General features: G+C 37.0%; 1 protein-coding gene across 1 annotated transcript; it reads left to right on the top strand.

The window, feature by feature from the left end:
• The first annotated feature begins 8,225 nt into the window (after positions 1 to 8,225).
• Positions 8,226 to 11,032, top strand: LOC142640988 (putative terpene synthase 2). Its single transcript, XM_075815332.1, has 7 exons — positions 8,226 to 8,439; positions 8,624 to 8,900; positions 9,076 to 9,448; positions 9,540 to 9,758; positions 9,850 to 9,988; positions 10,260 to 10,508; positions 10,594 to 11,032. Exons 1-7 carry the CDS (start codon positions 8,311 to 8,313, stop codon positions 10,885 to 10,887), a joined length of 1,680 nt encoding a protein of 559 aa, XP_075671447.1. The 5' UTR covers positions 8,226 to 8,310; the 3' UTR covers positions 10,888 to 11,032.
• Positions 11,033 to 21,218: the final 10,186 nt, after the last annotated feature.

The following is a 21,218-nucleotide window of genomic DNA, read 5'->3' as shown; positions in this document are numbered from 1 at the left end:
TGGGTGGCGTTTTAGTGTGTTAGTGATTCCATTGACAACTAAAACCAAGAGACACAAACCATGAAGTTGACTTAAACTAATGTAAGAGTATAACTATTGAATTATGAAAAAAGAGAAATGCAAGAGTGAGTGAGACATTTTGTCAAACACATGATGTACATGTTCTAAATGGGAATGAAATATTAATTTAACAACATGAATCCACCCAAAAAATACAGAACCGAAGGAAAAACCTTCAAAATGATCCATTAAAAAAATCAATATTATAATGTTCTATTATCGAAGGGGATAAACTAATCTCACATTAATGTTATTTTTTAGATATTTTTTATTAGAGCAAGAATCAAGCCACATAATTGCACATTGTTCTAATCATGCAAAAATTGATGGTCTCCTCCATGTGCTTGATCAAACCCAACAAAAAATTCAATAGATTGTGATTCCTGACTCACACAGATCTTGTTGTTCAATTGAAGGAACTCGCAAATTGGTCGTTGCTATAGCTTCCACTGCTCTTTCAATCACACAGTTGATGCAGTCAGCATCAGTGAGTCTCCCGCAAAAACTTTTTCCAATTCAAGATTTTCAAAGTTTTTGGTGGCATTTACTTAAAAAAATTAAAATGACGTGAAAATTTGTAGAGGCTCAAAAACTTATATGGCATAATCAGAAGAGAAGAGGTTAACAAAAAGTCAAAGGTTTCATTATATAATAATCTAACCATTGTCATTTTTTACTTCAATAGAAAATCTGTCGGAGACCAACTTGGAAAAAAAACAAAAACCAATTAGATTCATTCAGTCCATATCTCATTAGCTGTCTGGCATGGTATCTAGATCAGAGATAACGAACCAACTAGTGGAGGGCTCCAACCATTAATTTGTGGGTCCATTAATAATATAAAACTACCATTCCAAGCCCGCAAATTATCCACAAGTTTTGGGTCTGAGGGCCCATGACATGTACTCATTAGGCCACTTGGGCATGAAAATTAACACATCTGAAATTATCTCTATCTACCAACAATGTCCAGTCAAGATTAGTTTGCGACTCAATTATTGTGCGATGGCTCAAACATTTGTAAGCCACTTATATTTCCAAAGTCAATACTCATTATTATGATCATTTTTCTTTATAAACTCAATTAACTATATTTATATATATTTTATACCATTAAAATAAAGCAAACAAAAACAATCAAATTATAGTTAGTAACAATCAAATTAAAAGATTAATCTAAATACATAATGTTTAAATTAAAATAAATCAATTTAAAAGTGTTAAAGAATATAATAATATACCTATAAAGTTGTATTAATGTTTCAGTGCTTTGAATTCTTTTAAAATTTTATGTACAATTAAAATTTTCTTTCTATATTTTTTGTAGTTAAAATTTAGGTTTATAGAAAAAGTATGAAATTATGAAAAAATAGAGAAAAATATGAGTCATGTTAAAGATACAATAAAAATTCACAACAATTTCACAAGATTCCTTAAATTAATATACCACCTCATCTATGAGTCATTAAAAGAATTTAAATATAGGTGGTTTTCATCCCAAATGCAAAGTACATAAGGTAGATTTTTTAATGCTCTAAATAAGGTTCTTTCAATCTTTTCATCCTTGTCTGGTTAGTTGGAGGAGTGGAAAAGTAGGAGGATAGAAAATATTTTAGTTTTCCCTTGTGGTGTTTGGTTTAGGGTGGAAAAGTGAAGGGATAGATTTACTTTTATGTCCCTACTAAATTAATAAAAAGTAACAAATTAGAAAAAAGAAAAAAAAGAAAGAAAGAAGGGATGAACCAAAAAAAAACAAAACATATGAAAAAATAATCAAATGAACACAAAAAGAAAAGAAAAAATAAAAAACAACCGAATGAAGTATAGAAAATAACAAAAACCAAAGTAGGAAATTAAATATATAAAAAAAAAAAGTAGCAATTGAAGAGAAAATGACAAAAAAAAAAAAAAATACACAACTGCACAAAGATGCTTTTGTCCTTTGCTCTCTCTAGTTTTCTCCTCAATTTGCGGAGAAAACATTTTGGTGTGCCCAAAAAGAAAACACCTAAGTTGCACTAATTATTTTTCCTCCTTTTCCTGCAACCAAATGCTCGCAAAAATTGTTTTCTTTCCTCTCTTTTTTTTTTTCATCCTTCCTAAAATTTATTCAACCAAACATCCATCTACTTTGTACTATGTACCGTGCAAAGCAAGGAAATTTCATATTAGTGAATTTTAAGTGGCCCACTAGGAAAAGACGTAAACTAGAATGATGATTGTGTTTTCTCTCTTTAAAGTAATGAGCTTTCTAATTTCTTGTTTTTTTGGGGGGGGGGGGGGGGGGGGGGGGGGGCGGATTAAGGCTCTCTAACATCAGTCACTATTATTGTATACAAATTTTGGAGAAGGTCGAGGGCAGCTAACCCCCCCTCCCGGCTCTGCTCCTGATGGAAGGTACTTGATTTTTCTACATCATATGGGTCAAAGTAAAATGCAACTGAAGCTTAGGGTGGGGGAAAAGAAAACCCTAGTGCCATATTTGATTTTTCATAAAGAGAATATAAAATAAAATAAAAATCAAGACTTGTTTAAGAGAGGAAAAAAAATTAAGGTTTGGTTAACAAGTATTAAAATGCATTAGTTATAGTTGAGTTTTGCATTGTAATCTATTAGCTTTTTTTTTTTTTTTTTGGGAGTCAGCACAACATTTAATTAAATGGGTATTTGTTTATTTATTTTTACTTTTTACTACTTCTCAATTCAGCTATCCATTCAATTCCTCCTTAACCAGTGTAATCAAGCACCTATTAACATATTCTAAATTATACAAGAAAAACAATTATATCCTTTGGGGAACATTGCAATTTTATCTTCTTCTTTTTTGCTTGATACATTCAAGTTGATTTTTTTTTTTAATTCCTTACATGAATATATAAGATATGGATTTAATTCTTGTATGCGTATACTATGTTTTCATGTTCATTCGTTTGCATGTTTAATTCTTGCTAATCCGTGTTTAGATTTCAAATCATTCACATGTGTCAACCTTAATTGAATTTTAGATGTAGGACTAAATTCCTATTCAGGGTCTTAGATCTATTCATATTCCATGCACAAAAGTCAATATACTCAATGTTGTTGAGTCGTCTCACATCGGTAATATGTGATATTGAGAAGAGGTTTATCACTTGCTCTGTGACACTAACTGCCGCATGCAGTTTTGGTGTTAGCGTGTGAGTCTATTCCCTTGTCTCATCGCCCTTCCCTTATATATGTGTGTGTGTGTGTGTGTGTTTCTCAACAAAAAAAAAAGATACTCAGTGTTGTTGATTCGTCCTACATCGGTAATGTGTGATATTGAGAAAAGGTTTATCACTTGTTCCGCGACACTAACTGCCGCATGCAATTTTGGTGTTGGCATGTGAGTGTATTCCTTTATCTCATCCCTCTTCCCCTATATATGTGTGTGTGTGTGTGTGTGTGTTTCTCCAAAAAAAAATCAAAATGCATACTTTTCATGACTAAAATACAAATACATTCATTTTCACATCATCTTGATTGATTTGATTTTGACACGATTAAAAAACGTTTTTATTATTATTTTTAACACCAAAAAGGCAAAAACCAGATCTGGGATTTTCCATAAAAATTCCTTTGCTTTTTCAACACCTAAAATCATATCTAAAATTTTATCCTAAATCTCATTCATTCTTTTAAATCTAAAACCAGATCAAGAATTTTCTCATAAAAATTCCTTATTTTCAATGCATAAATCCATTTCTGGATTTTTCTCATAAAATTTCTTATTTTCAACACCTAAACTCAAATCTAGAATTTTCTATAAAAATTCAGTCATTCCTTTAAAAACTAGATTCAAATTCCTTTTATCCACACATTTATCATTTTTATAGTTAAAAGATTAAATTTGAATGTTCTTAAAAAATTACTTTCTTTGTCATAAAGATTAAATCTTCTACATGGAATAAGGTAGATCTTAGAGTTTCAAGAGAATTCAGTCTTAGATCTAGAACTAACAAATTGCATATTGCATCTTATAATTGCCTGCATCATATTGCATATTGTATGTGACTACATAAAAGGTCAATTTGAGTCTAGAAGACCAAATTTTGTTTGGGCAAAGTGAGTGCCTAACATCTTCCCACTCTGTAACCTAGCCCCCAAATCTAGGATTTTAGGTTCATAGATTAATGTTTCATCATTTTCTTTGGTAGTATGTAACTAGGACCAAAACTTTGTAATTTTTACTTAAATTGTAACTAGGACCAAAGCAATGTAATTTCTACCAATTGTATATATTTTGGTTAATGAAAATTTGAGGCAATTCAGTCATACACTTTTGTATTTTATAATTTTTCTTATTTTTTGTAATATAATAAATAGGTGGTGGCTCCACATTAATTAAACCCAAAGAGATACCGAGTCCAAATCTTCTGTCCCATCAATTGTGCTCCACTTCATGCTCCACCAATAAAATTTGAACACCTAGCCTCCCTCATTAAATGAGATAACTCTGACTTTAACACCATTAACGTTAAAATACCTTTTTTTTTTCTTTTTTCTTCCGCAGCTTTTATTTCTTCTCTGTTTGACTGTTTCTAGCTTTTGGTTCTTTTTTTTTCTCTTCTCCATTGTGGTTTGAGTCAACAAGAACGGCTTTTGGCTTCTTCTTTTTTTTTCTCTTCTCCATGTGGTTTGAGTCAACAAGAACGGCTTTTGGCTTCTTTTTTTTCCTCTTCTCCATGTGGTTTGTCTCTTGCCGCAACTTTTGTTTCTGATTTGGACACTTCCCTATTTTGTCTCATTGTATTCCTTTCTCCCAAAGTGTTTCCGGCTTTTGCTTTTGTTTTTGTGTGCCATTCCTTTTGTCCTGTGCAAATTTGTTTCAACTGAGAGACTCCTGCTGCAACAAGCAACTCTTTTACGTATTGTTCAGTCACACAGTAAGTTCCCTCCTTTTGGTTTAGTGTAAATAAATTTCTTTTTTAAATTTATTTTAAGATTTATAACAACTTTCTTATATACACTTGTATGAGTTTGTGTCTAAAGTGTGTGTGTGTGTGTGTATATATATATATGTGTTGTTTATTTAAAAAAAAATAACTATGTTGTTTTTGTTTTCTATTAAGGTCATGAGTGATAGCAATTATCATACTAAGACTGATAGTCAATCGGTTCGAAAATTGAATTTTGAAGATGAGGATTCACCACTTGTGATAGTTGAACAACCGGAACCAATATCAATAGATAGCAACGATAAAATTCATGCTAATGTAGAAGAAGAAGTGATTCCGAAATTAGGAATTGAGTTTGAGACTGAGCAAGATGCGTATGATTTCTATAATAGTTATGCGCGTGTAGTTGGATTTAGTATTAGGCGAAGTAAGGGCCATAAGGGTGATAAAGATGGTTCACGTAAATGGTTAGATAGAGTTTTTTGTTGCTCTTGCGAGGGTATACGAGGGAATGACAAAAGAGATGATAATGTGAAATGCCATCGTCCAGAAACAAGATGTGGTTGCAAAGCAGAGATGAAAATTAGTTGTAGATATAGTGAAAAATATTGTGTGGTAAAATTTGTGTCAGAGCACACACATGTCTTAGCTTCTCCTCGTAAGCGTATATTCCTTAGATCTCAGAGGTCCATTAATCCAGCCCAAGCTGTTGAGGCTGAATTAGCAGATAGTTTTGGAATTGCACCAAGAGCAAGTGTAGGACTAATGGCCAGAAGGGTAGGTGGACTTGACAATCTTGGCTTCATTCCTGAGGACTATAATAATTATTTGCGTACAAAACGAACAGAAGAGATGAAAAGCGGGGATACAGGAGGCTTACTTGAATATCTTCAAAGAATGCAATCTGAAGACCTTAATTTTACTTATGCAATTCAGGTTGACCTTGATGATCTAATTACAAATATTTTTTGGGTAGATGGTAGAATGAAGTTGGATTATGAATATTTTGGGGATGTAGTGTGCTTTGATACAACTTACAAAAAAAATAAAGAAGGTAGGCCGTTTGCATTGTTTGTTGGTGTAAATCATCGTAAACAAACTATCATCTTTGGTGCTGCATTGTTATATGATGAAACATCTGAGACTTTCATGTGGTTGTTTGATTCTTTTCAGAAAGCAATGTTTGGTAAGAAATCACAGACTATCCTCACAGACCAAGATGCTGCAATGGCAAAAGCATTAGCTTCACAATGGCCAGAAACACATCATCGTTTATGTGTTTGGCATATGTACCAAAATGCAGCTAAGAACCTCAAAGAAGCATTTGGAAGGTACAGTACTTTTGCAGCAGATTTTAGTAGTTATGTATATGACCATGACTATGAAGATTTTTTTTTAGATGCATGGGATAATATGCTTGATAAATATGATCTAAAGAATAATAGTTGGTTGCAAAGACAATTTGAGTTAAGGGAGAAATGGGCTTTGGTTTATGGGAGGAAAACATTCTGTGCTGATATGTCTACTACTCAGAGAAGCGAGAGTATGAACAGTCAAATTAAAAGGTATATAACTTATAATTATGACTTGTTGCGTTTCCTTCATCACTTTCAAAGGTTGGTTGATGATAGACGTTTTGAAGAGTTGAGAGCAGAAAATTTGGACTCTTTATTATATCACTTTTTTTTACCTTAACCCAGTAATTTTTTTTATATTAATATAGATCCGATTATTTTATTTTAAGTAATTTATTTTTGTATGTTTTATATATATTTTCTTAATTTATTCTATTTTTTAATAATAAATATTTTATTCAAATCTAAATATCCCCATAAAAGTTAATATAATGAAAGTATGAATTTAAAATTTACTTTGTATCAATACTAATTTATTGAGTTATGTGATAAATAAACTTTTTAGATATATATGTTTATTTAGCAAAGTTGAAATCTTGCTTTTTATAAACTAGGCTCTATTGTTCTACACTTTAAAATTTTAAATTAATTAAATTATAATTTTCTATTATAAATCATGCTTCATTTAGTCATATTTATTTTTTAATTATAAATGTCTACTAGAAAATAACAATTTAGATATTAAAAGAAAATGAGAGGGAGAGAGTGAAAATTGAAAAACAAATTGAATTTAAAAAAGGATGGATAAATATGTTGATGGATAACTAGTAGTATAGAAAACATAACTAAACAAGTAAGAAAAATATTTTAAATAAATGAGTATGACCCACTTAAAATTAGGAAGAATTAAAAAAATTAAAGAAAAACTCTGGTCCATATATTCCTAACGCTATTTTGACTCTTTGCAAACAAAATAAATGAGTATGACCCACTTAAAAATTAAAAGTCAAAACACATTTTTTTTGCTTGCCACATGTTCTCAAATCAAAGACAAATTCATACTGGTCGACCGACTGCCTTTCTTTTTTTAGAGAAGTTTCACTTTCATCCCACATAATCATGATAAATGAAAGACAAAAATATACTCATAGTTGTATAAGAGATCTATGGTTCAATCTCCACCTATACCAAAAACTGATTAGTATATTAATCTGATGATAAAGAGCTATCATCAGAAGCAGATGCCATAGGTTGAAAGCCTCTCTAAAAAAAGAATCAAATTACATATTTAAATTTTATGTATTCATTTTTTTTTAAGAATGATGTATTCAAATTAATTTCTTGATTGGATTGTTATGGAGAGAAACCTAGTTATAGTAATGATTTGAATTCAAATTTTAAACCAACTTGTATTGAGGTATATTATACAAATCTTCTGATTGAATAAACTAAACTCAGGTGTGAAAAATAAATTTACATTTACATTTATATATTTTATATTTTGTACGACAATTACATTCCTATATAAAATTTTATCTGTTTGGTTATTACTAATCTCAATTAATATTATTTAGATTATGGACTCAAAAAATATATATTATTTCGATTAATTTTTTATTTTCAATCTTGTCTTTTATCTATGAGAAATGTTATGTCCACAACATTTTCACAACACTTTTATAATAAATATTAAGTTGTAAGTTTTTATCTGTGGTTATGGGTGGGCTAAAAAGTAATTTAAATTATAGATTTAAATTAGAACCAATAATCATTTACTATCCATGATTTGTTGTGAAAAATATTATAAAAATGTTGTGAACGTAATATTTCTCTTTATGATCTAAACCCCCCACCAAGAATCTATAAATAACTTAACCCATAAGCTATCTCACTCACGCTAGTTCTTGAAGAACAAGCAGCATACAAAAAGACTTAAACCAGTTGCACCATTTCTACACTAAGTTCTCCCACCTTCGAAAATGTCTCTTCAAGTTTCCGCAGTCCCTTCTCAAACCAAGAATCCAAATTCTAATACAAAACGTCCCTTGGTGAATTATAGTCCTAGCTTATGGGGAGACCATTTCCTCTCTTATGCTAATGACTCCATTGTATGTAGACATAATACTTCTTTTACCCGACGTGTCAGACTATGTAACTTTATTATTCTAATGTAAAATATTGATTCTTTCCAAATTTTGTATTCAAATGTCATAGTCTTGAACTGCATCATCTTTGAATCACATAAATTTGTGCCACAATTTGTTAATTGTTTACTTCAATTTGCTTTTGTAGGAAACCAATGACAACTTGGAGCAAGTTCAGAGGTTGAAGGAAGAAGTGGGGAAGTTGCTAATGGCTCCCATCGATAAACCTTCACAAAATTTGGAGTTAATTGATGCAATCCAACGCTTGGGCGTGTCATACCATTTTGAAAGTGAAATTGACGAAATATTACAACAAATTTACAAGGATCTTCATAATGAGGTTGGTCAGGAAGACAATGGTAGTCTTTACACTGTTGCTCTTCGTTTTCGATTACTAAGACAACAAGGTTATAACATTCCAAGTGGTAAGTCCTCTTTTTTTCATCTATTATTTATTCATTAGATTGCACTATTTATTTGTGTATATTATTTTAGGAAAACTTAAAGCTAGCACTTATCCAAAAACAAAAAACAAAAATGAAACATAAGCTAGTTGTATTCTCATATTTGGCTCATGTCATGTATTGGCTGGTGAAGCAGATATCTTCAACAAATTCAGAGACAACGAGGGGTACTTCAAGGAATTGCTTATTCATGATGTGCAAGGAATGTTACACTTGTATGAAGCTACGCATATGAGGGTGCATGGAGAAGATATACTTGATGAAGCACTTAAGTTTACTACTACTTACCTTAAATCAATGGTGACTAATTTAAGCCCTACTCTTGCTACACAAGTAAATCGTGCCATAAAGCGGCCTATTCGAAAGTGCTTGCAAAGGGTAGAGGCAAGGCATTACTTCTCTACCTACCATGAAAATGCTTCACATAATGAAGTTCTACTAAAATTTGCAAAGCTAGATTTTAACATATTGCAAAAACAACACCAAAAGGAACTTAGTCATATCTCAAGGTATGTTTTTAATTAATATCGCTCTATCTTGGTGTAAAGCTTGTACAAGACATGATTTTAAATGATAGTTTGTGTTGAATTTGTACCTTAGGTGGTGGAAAGATTTGGATTTTGCAAACAAACTATCTTTTGCACGAGATAGAGTGGTGGAGTGCTACTTCTGGATTTTGGGGGTGTACTTTGAACCCCAATACTCAATTGCTAGGAAGATACTAACCAAAATAATTTGCATGGCATCAACCATAGATGACATATATGATGCATATGGTACTTATGAAGAACTTGAGCTCTTCACAGACGCGATTAAAAGGTTTATAACATAGGCATAGGACCTAGCCTGTTTTTAAATTTATGGGCTTTAAATCAATTTTGTACTCTTAATTGAAATATTTATTTTTTAGGTGGGATATCAACTGTATAGACCAACTCCCTGAGTACATGAAGTTGTGTTATAAAGCACTCCTACATGTTTATGAAGAAATTGAGGATGAGATGTCCAAGGAAGGAAGATCAAACCTTGTTTACTTTGCAACAGATGCGGTATAATACAATTAGTTAATTCACTTAAAATTTCACAAAAATAATAATAATAATAATAATAATAATAATTAATTAATTCACTTAAACACATCCCCTTTTATTTCATAAACTTTGAATTTTTTATAGTCACAATATTTTGTAATACAATTAATTAATACATTTGAACTGTCAATAAAAAAATTAATAATAATAATTCGCTTAAGCCCATCCCCATTTTTTTCATTAAAGTTGAATTTTACAGTCACAATATTTTATGCTTTAATGGAAACAGATGAAAAAACTTGTTCAAGCCTATTTTGTTGAAGCCAAGTGGTTTAACGAAGGATATATACCCACAATGGATGAGTATATGAGTAATGCTTTAAAATCTAGTGGCTACCCTACAGTTATAACCATATCTTTTGTTGGCATGGGAGATATAGTAACACAAGAGGCCTTCGAATGGGTCTCCCAGGAGCCTAAGATTGTTAAAGCAGCATCAACCATAAGCAGGCTAATGGATGACATTGTCTCCCAAGAGGTACATAAGATTAGTCCATCACTGCAACTCAATTGTAGGCCTATAGTGAATGACATTTATGTATTTCTGAATTTATTTGTTGCAGTTTGAGCAAAAGAGAGAGCATTTTGTCTCAAGCATTGATTGCTACATGAAGCAACATGGTGTCTCAAAAGAAGAGGTACATAACGAATTTCAAAAGCAAATCGAGAATGCATGGAAGGATATAAACCAAGGGTGCCTTAGACCTACCCAAGTGCCAATGCCTCTCCTCACACGAGTTCTCAATTTCTCACAAGTAATGGATCTGCTTTACAAGGATGAAGATGCATACACACACAGTGGAGAAGTGCTGATACAGGGTGTTACTTCATTGCTTGTTGACTCAGTACCAATTTGAATATGTTGATCCCAGTATATGGGTAGAATCATGAGTTGGTTCGTTATTTAATAAAGTGGTGATAAACTATCATACCTAACTATTATAAAAATAATTGTAAGTATCTTTCTTTTTATATATATACTAGTAAGTAACCCGTGCTATACACAGGAACCTACTTATTTGTGAGGTAGACTAAAATAATTTTATAAAAAATTTAAGAAACTACACAATTGCATGATTTGCTCTTATATAACTTCAATTTGTATTACAATTTGATGAAGAAGTCATTACTTGAACGTGCAATGGCTTGTAAAAAATTTGTCCGACTTACAAAAAATTTGTCAGACAGTTTTAGATACTGCACAAAAATAATATAAAAATTCAGATATTAAAATTTCTGAAAGACCAAAAAATATTAAAGAATTGGATCACTGCTTGGAAATTATTGAAACAAAACAAAATATATATGACTAAACAATAAAGAAATATAAGAGAAAGATGGGTTACTTTCAAAAGAATAATTTCAATTATTGCAAGCATTTTTATCTTGTAAAAAAGGCTAAAGAGAGTTTAGTAGTTCATATACGAAAATTACTTTTTAAAATATACATGAAAAACTATAAAATAATTTTTTTTTTTTTTTAACAATGTAGAGGAGAAGAAATTAACATAAAAAGAAGAAGAGTTCATACCTCTTCTCAGCTTTAAAATAAAAAATAAAATAAAATAAAAATTTGGAGTTTGCTTTACTTTTATAGTGTTCATGATTAACTTCGCAAATTTGGAGATAAATTATTAATATTTGAGTTTGAGTTTAAGTTAGACTTGTTAGAGAGATAGAGTTTCACTCCTTATTAAGTTTGAACTAAACAAAAATAATTTTTAAAAAAAATGATAATGATAGGTTTGAATTTTAGTTGAACTTGTTAGAGAGATAGAATTTTACTCCTTTTTAAGTTTGGATTAAACAAAAATAATTTTGTCAGTTATATATATATATATATATATATATATATATATATATATTTAAAAATTTTGTTTTGTTTTGTTAGGTATCATTAGTACTCTAGTATTATATAATTTTTTTCATCTTTTTTTTTTTTCCAATGGGATTTTCCTTGAGTTGATCATTCTTCGTGCCGCATTAATTGCTAGTGGGGTCTGTCATGGTCTTTAACTTTTTGAATAACAAAGAAGTTCTATTATAAATGCTATATAAATAGCACATAAACAATGTACACGATGTGCTCGATAATCAGCGCATAGACATCTTGTCGTAGTCCAAATCCAATATCGCCTGAATTTGTTGAGCAACAACAGTTGTTAAGCAAACTTTATTATATAGACAAGTAATGATAACGATGAGCTTAGATTTAAGTTGGACTTGTTAGAGAGATAAAGTTTCATTCTTTATTAAGTTTGGACTAAACAAAAATAATTTTATTTAAATATTGTGCTAATATGGAAAATTGTGAGAGTTTCAGAAGTTTTGGTTTTATATTTTATTTAAATATTGTGCTAACATGAAAAATTGTTAGAATTTCAAAGATTTTGGTTTTTTATTGATATATATAGATTAGACTAGACTCATCATAGGTGTTTTACGCATACAATAATGCTTTTATTTATTTATTTGGTTTTTTGGTTTAGTGTTATATTAATGTTTAAAAGTGATATATAAATAACCATGTATATATATATATATATAGAAAGAGTTAAGGTAATGTGGAATACTGTTTAAAAATGAGATAGAGAACCGTAAGAAGTTAAAACCCAATGAGACATTTGAATTTATGGATTAGGATAAGAATTGTGATAAGTAAAAAAATTTGAGATTTAAACCAAAGAAAGATGATATATGTTATTGTGGATGGATGGGGGATTTGTGATAACCGTATAAAATTTGAATAGCAAAAATTTTGGAATGTTTTAAAGAATTAAAAAAAAATCATAGAAATTTCGAGATAAAAATGAGTAGTTTTTACGTGAGGTAGTGGGTTTTTTTTTTTTTTTTTCAAGAAGTAATTTTCTTTCTTTTTTAATAAAGATAATTGAAGTTGATGATGCCAAGAAAATCAGTAGGCTGGATGCTTCGGACTTGAAAGGACTACTGGTTCTTTCTACGGCCTGAAAAAGAAAGAAAAGCGTATCAAAGGCGACCGGGGCTGCCGGCCAAAAATTCTCCGATGGCAAAGTTAGTTTTCCCTCTAAGTAATCTGAGTTCCAACTTTCTTTTAGTAAAAACTGAACATACCTTTGCCTTGTCTGAATCAGTCTTTATATAGTGCCTTCATAGACGGTTATCGAAATGGGAACCTCTCCTGGATTCGAGGCTTAAACGTAACTGCCATAACCGTCCAGGAGTTACATTTCTATTTCACAACGGATACATGACCGTTATGCGTGGGATAAGGGATTGTCACATTTTATTCGGGGATTCTCCCAAGTATGGTACCCTCGTCCTGAATTTCCTTCGTCGAGTGCACCTGCTGATTCCAAGTGTAAAATCCTAGTCCATGGATCTTCACGTGGACGAGTCCTCTCAGGGTAGGCTGTGCGCACCCCACGGACGAGGGATGTAGCTTCGCTATCGCCCTCTGGACGTCTTTGTTCGTTACCCTCGTCCTGAGGATAACTTCTGGACGGCTTCCGAGGTGATGACCGTCCATGGACGGGTTGGGTGGTTTGAGTGTTTTCATCCCACATCAGTTGCCCCTCGTCCAGGAGTTATACGATGTATCAATAGATTTTAAAACGCACCACGTGTCACACATCCATAGGAGGTTAGTCAACCGGTTTACTCCTCCGAGGCATGCGCCACGTGTCACCTTATAATTAGGTCCGTCGTTGCGGTTACCGAGACTTTTCTGCTTATAAATAGTGGTTTCTCCCTCATGCCCCTCTCACTTTTTCAAATTTTCCGCTTTGACACTCTCGTCCGTCGCTTCGTCTAAGAATATCCTCAGCGTCCTTAGTGTCCCTCATCTAGAGCCAGGTAATCTTTCTATACTCACTTTAGTTTTCCTTGTTAAGTGTTAGGACGTTTTCAATGGCCTCCTGCTCGTCTAGCGACAGTGTGGTCAGGGCCATAGACGAGTATCGCGACGATTCTAGTTATGACACCTCTAGTAACGTCAGTAGCAGTAGTGGTCACACAACTGAGGAATATACATCTGGTGTTCCTGGAATCCCTGTAGAAACTCTTCAAGAGAGTATTAGGACGAGGACAGCCTCTGGGGCTGACACCTCGACGAGCTCCCCGCCGTCCTCCCCTTTAGACGAACAGGAAACCGTATATAGTTGTGCTCTAGAGGTTCCTTCCAGGACGGACGAGAGAAGGTTAGATTCCCTTAGGACTTGGTTTCAGATTCCTGATGATCTAAACCCTAGGCTAGCTGTCCGAGGTGAGTGGTGTTGCCAGCCTCGTTTTGGAATAGGTGTTTATGAAGCCTATTTGTTAGGGGGACTTAGACTTCCTTTAAATGCCTTTGCGAGGGAATTACTCACTAGGCTGGGCTTGGGAGTGTGTCAGCTTAACCCCAACGCATGGAGACTAGTTGTCTCCATGCAAGTCTTATGGATGGAGGTGTTTGACGGGGACCGTCCTATTACCGTGGACGAGTTCTTGTACTGCTATAAACCCTCCGAGATAAATCAATCTCGAGGCTTCCATCAGTTCACAGCCAGGGGCAATGACTGTAGACTGATTAAGTCTTTGCCCTCGTCTGACAGAAACTGGAAGACGGAGTTTTTCTTCGTCTCTGGTTTCTGGGCGGGGCATCCCGTTGAGATTGGTAGAGACTCATTTGCTCCTTATACTGGAGACATAGGGAACCTTCGTCCAGAAGGTATGTCACGTTCTCCTTTTTTTTTTTTTATATTGTACTTTCTGTTTGGACGATGGTTTGACCTTAATTTCTTTCTTCCCTTTCCAGCCGTTGGACGACCCTCTTTGAGCAAGTTCCATCGTGACCGCGTCCACAGGGCCCGTCTACATCCTGAACGAGACTTCCACTCGTTAGTGACCCTCAAGCGTCTACACAAGTGGGGACTCGGCCCTGAACCGTCCGTCGAAGCTTTAGCACACGAGTTAACCACCCGTAGACGTGAGTGCTCCTCTTAAGATATGCACTTTTCATTTTTGTTTATGATTATTTGTATATTTATTTATTATTATTTATTATTATTATTATTTTTTTTTTTTTTTTTTTTTTTAGGAATGGCAACCATGAAGGGAAACAAGGGGAAGGAAGTTGTCGACGAGGTAGCTAGACCTGAGCCTCGTCCTGCTTCTGGAGAAAAAAGGAAAAGCCTGTCCAAGCACGTGGACTTGGCTAGCTTGCCAAGTCGTCGGGGCAAGAAAGCTAAGTCTGGGCCGTCCAGGACTGAAACCGTTAGGACTGAACTTCCTCCTCAGCCACCCGTCCTGGTCGTTGACGTAGATTCGTCCACACCTCTCAGTGCCACTCCGTCCAAGTCCCCTGCTCCTGACTCGTCCCAGCCTCCTCGAAGGACTTCTACTAATTTATTGGAGAACGAGAACCTGGCTTGGGAACGATTCCAAGAGGCTGTGAAGGGCGAGGACGTAGCTGCGTGCTACGACATGTCCTTGAAAGAGTTCGAACACTCTGGCGTCCACGATCTCTTCAAGGTAACCATCTTTGCCTCGTCCTCATTTGTCCATGTTTTCCCAATATTACTTCTATCATCTAAATTTCCTATTCTTCTATGTAGGCAATGTCCAAGTTCATAGCTGCGTCCAGGCAGGCCACAGAGATGGACAGGACGAGGGTTCTCCTGGAGAAAAGAATAGAAGAGGTCAAAAACGACTGCAGGACGTGGGCAGATGTGGCGAACAAGGCCAAGGACGAGGCTGAGGAGTTCAAGGCTTTGGTGGGGGAGCTGAAATCTGACACTGCCAGGAAAGACGAGCGTCTTGAACTTCTTCAAAAGGAGAACGACGAGCTGAATCTACTTTTGAAGAAGGCTAAAGACGAGGCAGTGGAAGAATTCAAAGCGTCCAAAGAGTTCACTGACCTGATGGATACAAACTACGCAGCAGGGTTTGAGGACTTTAGAATGGATGCTATGGACAACTTTCCTGAAGTTGACTTTAGCACCATTAAACTCAACCTTGCTGCTGCTACAAGTTCCCTCGTCCACACAGGCTCAGACGATGTAAACATCGAGGACGACGCTTCCACCAAACCGGCTCAGGACGACCCCAATGTTGACGCCCCTTCCTCCTGAAGAAGTTGTTATTTGTTGTTTAGCTTTCTTCTTTTCTCTTTTTCTTTTTTATTCAAAATGTATTTGAGAACTTGAAATGTTATTAAGTACAATTCCCTCGTCTAGAGTGTTCTAGACGAGCTTATGAACAATGTGTTTTACTGTTTATTTTATAAGGGTTTTTGGACGGTGGCCGTCTACCCTTTTCAAGTTAAAGAATATCTTCTTTGTTTGTTTATCATTTATGTCATTGTCCTTTAAACTATACTCTAAGTGTTGAATGACCGTCTACAATCTTTTTATGGACGACCCACTTAGGACTGATGATGACTGCATTACTTTAGCCTGTCCTTTAGGCAATTATTTCGCCTTCTCGAAAGCAATTTATAATGTTTATGCTTTCTCGTCTTGACGAGTGCTCGTCTATGAAATGTTATATCTTAAGGCTTACTTTTCTTCCTTAGACGAGTGGGCCTTGGCCTTCCTTTTGCTTTATTTTTTTTGAAGGAAAGCTCTGGACGAGCAGTCCTTGGCTTCTTTCTCTTGCTTTATCCTTTTTTTTTTTTTAAGGAAAGCTTTGGACGAGAAGTCCTTGGTTTCTTTCTCTTGCTTTATCCTTTTTTTTTTTTTAAGGAAAGCTTTGGACGAGAAGTCCTTGGTTTCTTTCTCTTGCCCTTTTTTTTTTTTTTTTTTTTTTTTAAAAGAAAGTCTTAGACGAGTTTGCCTTTGTCCTAAGATTTTATTTGTCTAAGGCTTTTGCCTCGTCCGTGGATATTATCAAGGAAACTGGAATTCAAGTACATAAGAAATCCAAACCATATTATTACATGAACATTGTTCACAAACTTGGCACACGCTTACAAGCTAGTGCCTTATTAAGATATCAAGTACATAGCATCGTCTTTCATAAGCTAGTCTGTAAGTAGTGCAAAAGTTTAAGAACTAGTGCACTTTTATTCATAACACACCATAATAGTAGTAAAAGCACAAGTAAACATAAGCAAACACGTAAATCACAACTGTAATTTTGCCACTGACTTCCCTTGTCCCCACTCATCACTGATAGTACCTTCGCAGATGTTCCACGTTCCAAGGATGCTCTAACTTCCGCCCGTCTAGGGCTTCCAGGTAGTAGGACCCTTGCCTTTTGCAGTTGATCACCCTGTAGGGTCCTTCCCAATTGGGTCCCAGTTTCCCATGAGCTGGGTTCCTGGTCGCCAAGGAGACCCTTTTAAGGACAAGGTCCCCCACACCGAACCGTCTGGGTTTCACCATGGCGTCATGCTGTCTGGCCATGAGATTTTTGTACCTTGCCGTCCGTTGTTCCGCATCCATTCTTACCTCATCGATAAGATCGAGGTTGAGGCGAAGTTGTTCCCCGTTGTCTTTCTCCTGGTACTCCATCACTCGGTGACTCGCCATGTGGACCTCCGCTGGTATGACAGCTTCACTCCCATAGGCTAGTTTGAACGGGGTCTCTCCTGTTGGAGTTCGTGCGGTCGTCCTATAGGCCCAAAGAACACCCGGTAGCTCGTCTGGCCATATCCCTTTTGCCCCCTCAAGCCAAGTCTTGATGATTTTCAGCAGGGATCGGTTTGCTACTTCTGCTTGCCCATTTGCTTGTGGATGGGAGGGTGAAGAATAGTGATTCTTAATTCCAAAATGATTGCAGAAGTCCCTGAAGGGTGCGTTGTCAAATTGACGCCCGTTGTCAGATACCAATACCCTGGGTACTCCGAACCTGCATAGGATGTTCTTCCATACGAAATTTTTCACGTTCTGCTGAGTGATTGCTGCAAGAGGCTCGGCTTCTACCCACTTGGTAAAGTAATCTATTCCAACCACCAGAAATTTCATCTGCCGGATCCCTACGGGGAAAGGACCCAGGATATCCAGGCCCCACTGTGCAAAGGGCCATGGGGCCGTCATTGGGGTCTGGTACTCCGACGGTTGTCTAGGCACGTTGCTATAACGCTGGCATTGGTCACATACCTTGACATAGGCTTTAGCGTCTGCCTGCATTGTTGGCCAATAGTAGCCGGCACGGATGACCTTATGGACAAGGGACCTTGCCCCTGAATGATTTCCACACGATCCTTCATGAACTTCCCTTAGAACATAGTTTGACTCGTCAGGAGCCAAGCATCTTAAGTAGGGTTGGGAAAAGCCTCGCTTGTACAACGCTTCATTAATGAGGACATACTTGGCCGACCTGACCCTCAACTTTCTCGCCTCATCCTTGTCCTCTGGAAGCCTCCCATCCTTGAGGTAAATTATTATCGGACTCATCCAATTCTCTCCTCCTCCTATCTGCTGTATGTCAGGGATGTCTATACTCGGCATGTACTGGATGTCGTCGAACTCATCTATGACCCCTGCCGAGGCGGCTTTTGCCAAGGCGTCTGCTTCTGCATTCTCCTCCCTGGGAAGTTGAATAAAACTTATGGCTGAAAATTTTCGGGCAAGGCGTTTCACTTTGTTAAGGTACTTCTTCATTCGATCCTCCTTGACATCACACATCCCATTTACTTGGTTGATGACCAGTTGAGAGTCTCATTTGATTGTTAACGACTCCACCCCTAAGGACTTGGCCAATTCCAAACCCTTGAGTAGAGCCTCATACTCAGCCTCGTTGTTGGTAGTTGGATACTGCAGACGGGTCGCATACTCCAGCTTGTCACCCTCAGGGGACTTCAGTACAATTCCAATCCCTCCTGCATACATTGTGGACGATCCGTCTACATTTACCACCCACGTTTCATTTCCTTCGTCCTTGTTCAGGTCGTCCTGGCTGGGGGTAAATTCTGCAATGAAATCTACCAACGCTTGCGCTTTTATTGTGCTCCTCGGGAGGTACCTGACATCGAACTCGCTGAGCTCAACGGCCCACTGTACCAGCCGTCCAGCAGCTTCCAACCTGCTCATCGCCTTTTTTATGGGATGGTCTGTCAGGACGTTGATGACGTGTGCCTGAAAATAATGTCTCAGCTTCCTGGAAGCCGTGACTAACGCGAAGGCTAGTTTCTCCATCATCGGGTATCGTCCTTCTGCCCCCCTCATCGCGTGGCTTGTGTAATAGACCGGCCTCTGGACTCTTCCCTCTTCTCTGATCAACGCTGAGCTTACTGCGTGTGGGGACACTGCCAAGTATAAGTACAACTCTTCCCCAGGTATAGACGGACTCAACAATGGGGCCGTCATTAGATACGCCTTCAGGTCTTGGAAGGCCTTTTGACACTCGTCCGTCCATTCAAAAGCCTTCCTAAGGACCTTAAAGAAAGGTAAACATTTGTCAGTAGCTTTCGATACAAACCTGTTGAGGGCGGCGATTCGTCCAGTAAGAGACTGGACTTCCTTGATATTTCTCGGTGGCTCCATGTTCAGTATCGCCTGGATTTTATCCGGATTCGCCTCAATTCCCCTGTGCGACACCATAAACCCCAAGAACTTACCCGACGAAACTCCGAAAGCACACTTGCTCGGGTTTAACTTCATGTGGTATCGCCGCAATGTGTCAAAAGTCTCTTGAAGGTCTTCAAGATGTTTACCCTCGTCCTGGCTCTTCACCAGCATGTCGTCCACATAAACCTCCACATTTCGCCCGATTTGAGGACGGAACATATGGTTAACCAGCCTTTGGTAGGTCGCCCCTGCGTTCTTCAAACCGAAGGGCATAACCTTGTAGCAATACAACCCTTGGCCTGTGACGAATGAAGTCTTCTCCTGATCCGCTTCATTCATCTGAATCTGGTTGTATCCTGAGAAAGCGTCCATGAAGCTAAGTATCCTGTGACTTGCCGTCGAGTCCACTAACTGGTCAATGCGTGGCAGTGGGTAGCTATCCTTGGGGCAAGCTTTGTTGAGATCAGTGAAGTCCACGCACATCCGCCACTTGCCATTGGCTTTTCTGACCATGACTACGTTCGCCAACCAGTCTGGGTAATGAACTTCTCGGACAAACTTCGCGGCGACCAACTTCTGCACCTCTTCCTTAACGGCATTATCTCGCTTGGGAGCAAAAACTCTTCTCTTCTGACGCACTGATTTCGAATAGGGACACACATTCAGGCTGTGGGTAATGACGTTTGGATCAATGCCAGGCATGTCCTCATGACTCCATGCGAAGACATCGAGGTTTTTCCTCAGAAACCGGATCAAAGCGTGCTTTGCCCCCTCTTCCATGCTCGCCCCAACTCTGGTAGACTTCTCGGGCTGATCATCGTCCAAAGGGATGTCCTCTAATGCTTCAGTGGGCTCAGCCACAACCCTTTTTTCGTCTATACTCATCGTCTGCATATGCTCGTCCATGGCCAGCATGGCTAGGTAGCATTCTCTGGCAGCCAGCTGGTCTCCTTGTACCTGGCCTACTCCTTGCTCGGTCGGGAATTTAATGGACAGGTGGTAGGTAGAGGTTACCGCTTTCCAGCTGTTCAAAGTTGGCCTTCCAATTATTGCATTGTATGACGATGCACAATCAACAACAAGGAAATTCACTTCTTTGGTTATCTGCTGCGGATACGTCCCGACGACTACTGGTAACATGATGGTGCCCACAGGTTGCACCTTCATTCCTCCGAATCCCACCAACGACGAGTTCACTGGTCGAAGTCGATCTCGTCCTAGCTTCATTTGTTGGAACGCGGGGTAGTAGAGAATGTCTGCAGAGCTGCCATTGTCTATCAATACCCTCCTGGTCGTGTAGTCAGAGATGAGTAGGGTGATGACTATCGCGTCATCGTGTGGATGGTGGATTCGTCCTGCCTCCTCGTCCGTGAAAGTAACAGCCTGTTGGTCTACCTCCCTCGTCCTAGGAGGTCGTCCAGACTGTTGGATGTTCTGCACCACCCTCAAGTATGTCTTCCTTGATTTGGACGACTGCGCCGTCGTGCTTCCTCCTATAATTACCCTTATTTCTCCTAGTGGGGGGCGTGATGATTCTTCCACCTTGGCCTTCATTTTCTCATCTCTCTGGTCCCGTCCAAGGAAGTTCCTCAATTTCCCCTGTCTAATGAGATTTTCTATCTGTTGCTTCAAGTCAAAGCACTCGTCTGTGTCATGCCCGTGGTCCCTATGAAAACGGCAGTATTTGCTCCTATTACGCTTGTTGGGGTCTCCCTTCA

This window comes from Castanea sativa, chromosome 6, assembly GCF_040712315.1.
Source record: "Castanea sativa cultivar Marrone di Chiusa Pesio chromosome 6, ASM4071231v1".
Classification (NCBI taxonomy): Eukaryota; Viridiplantae; Streptophyta; class Magnoliopsida; order Fagales; family Fagaceae; genus Castanea; species Castanea sativa.
This window is presented reverse-complemented; position numbering and strand designations above follow the sequence as displayed.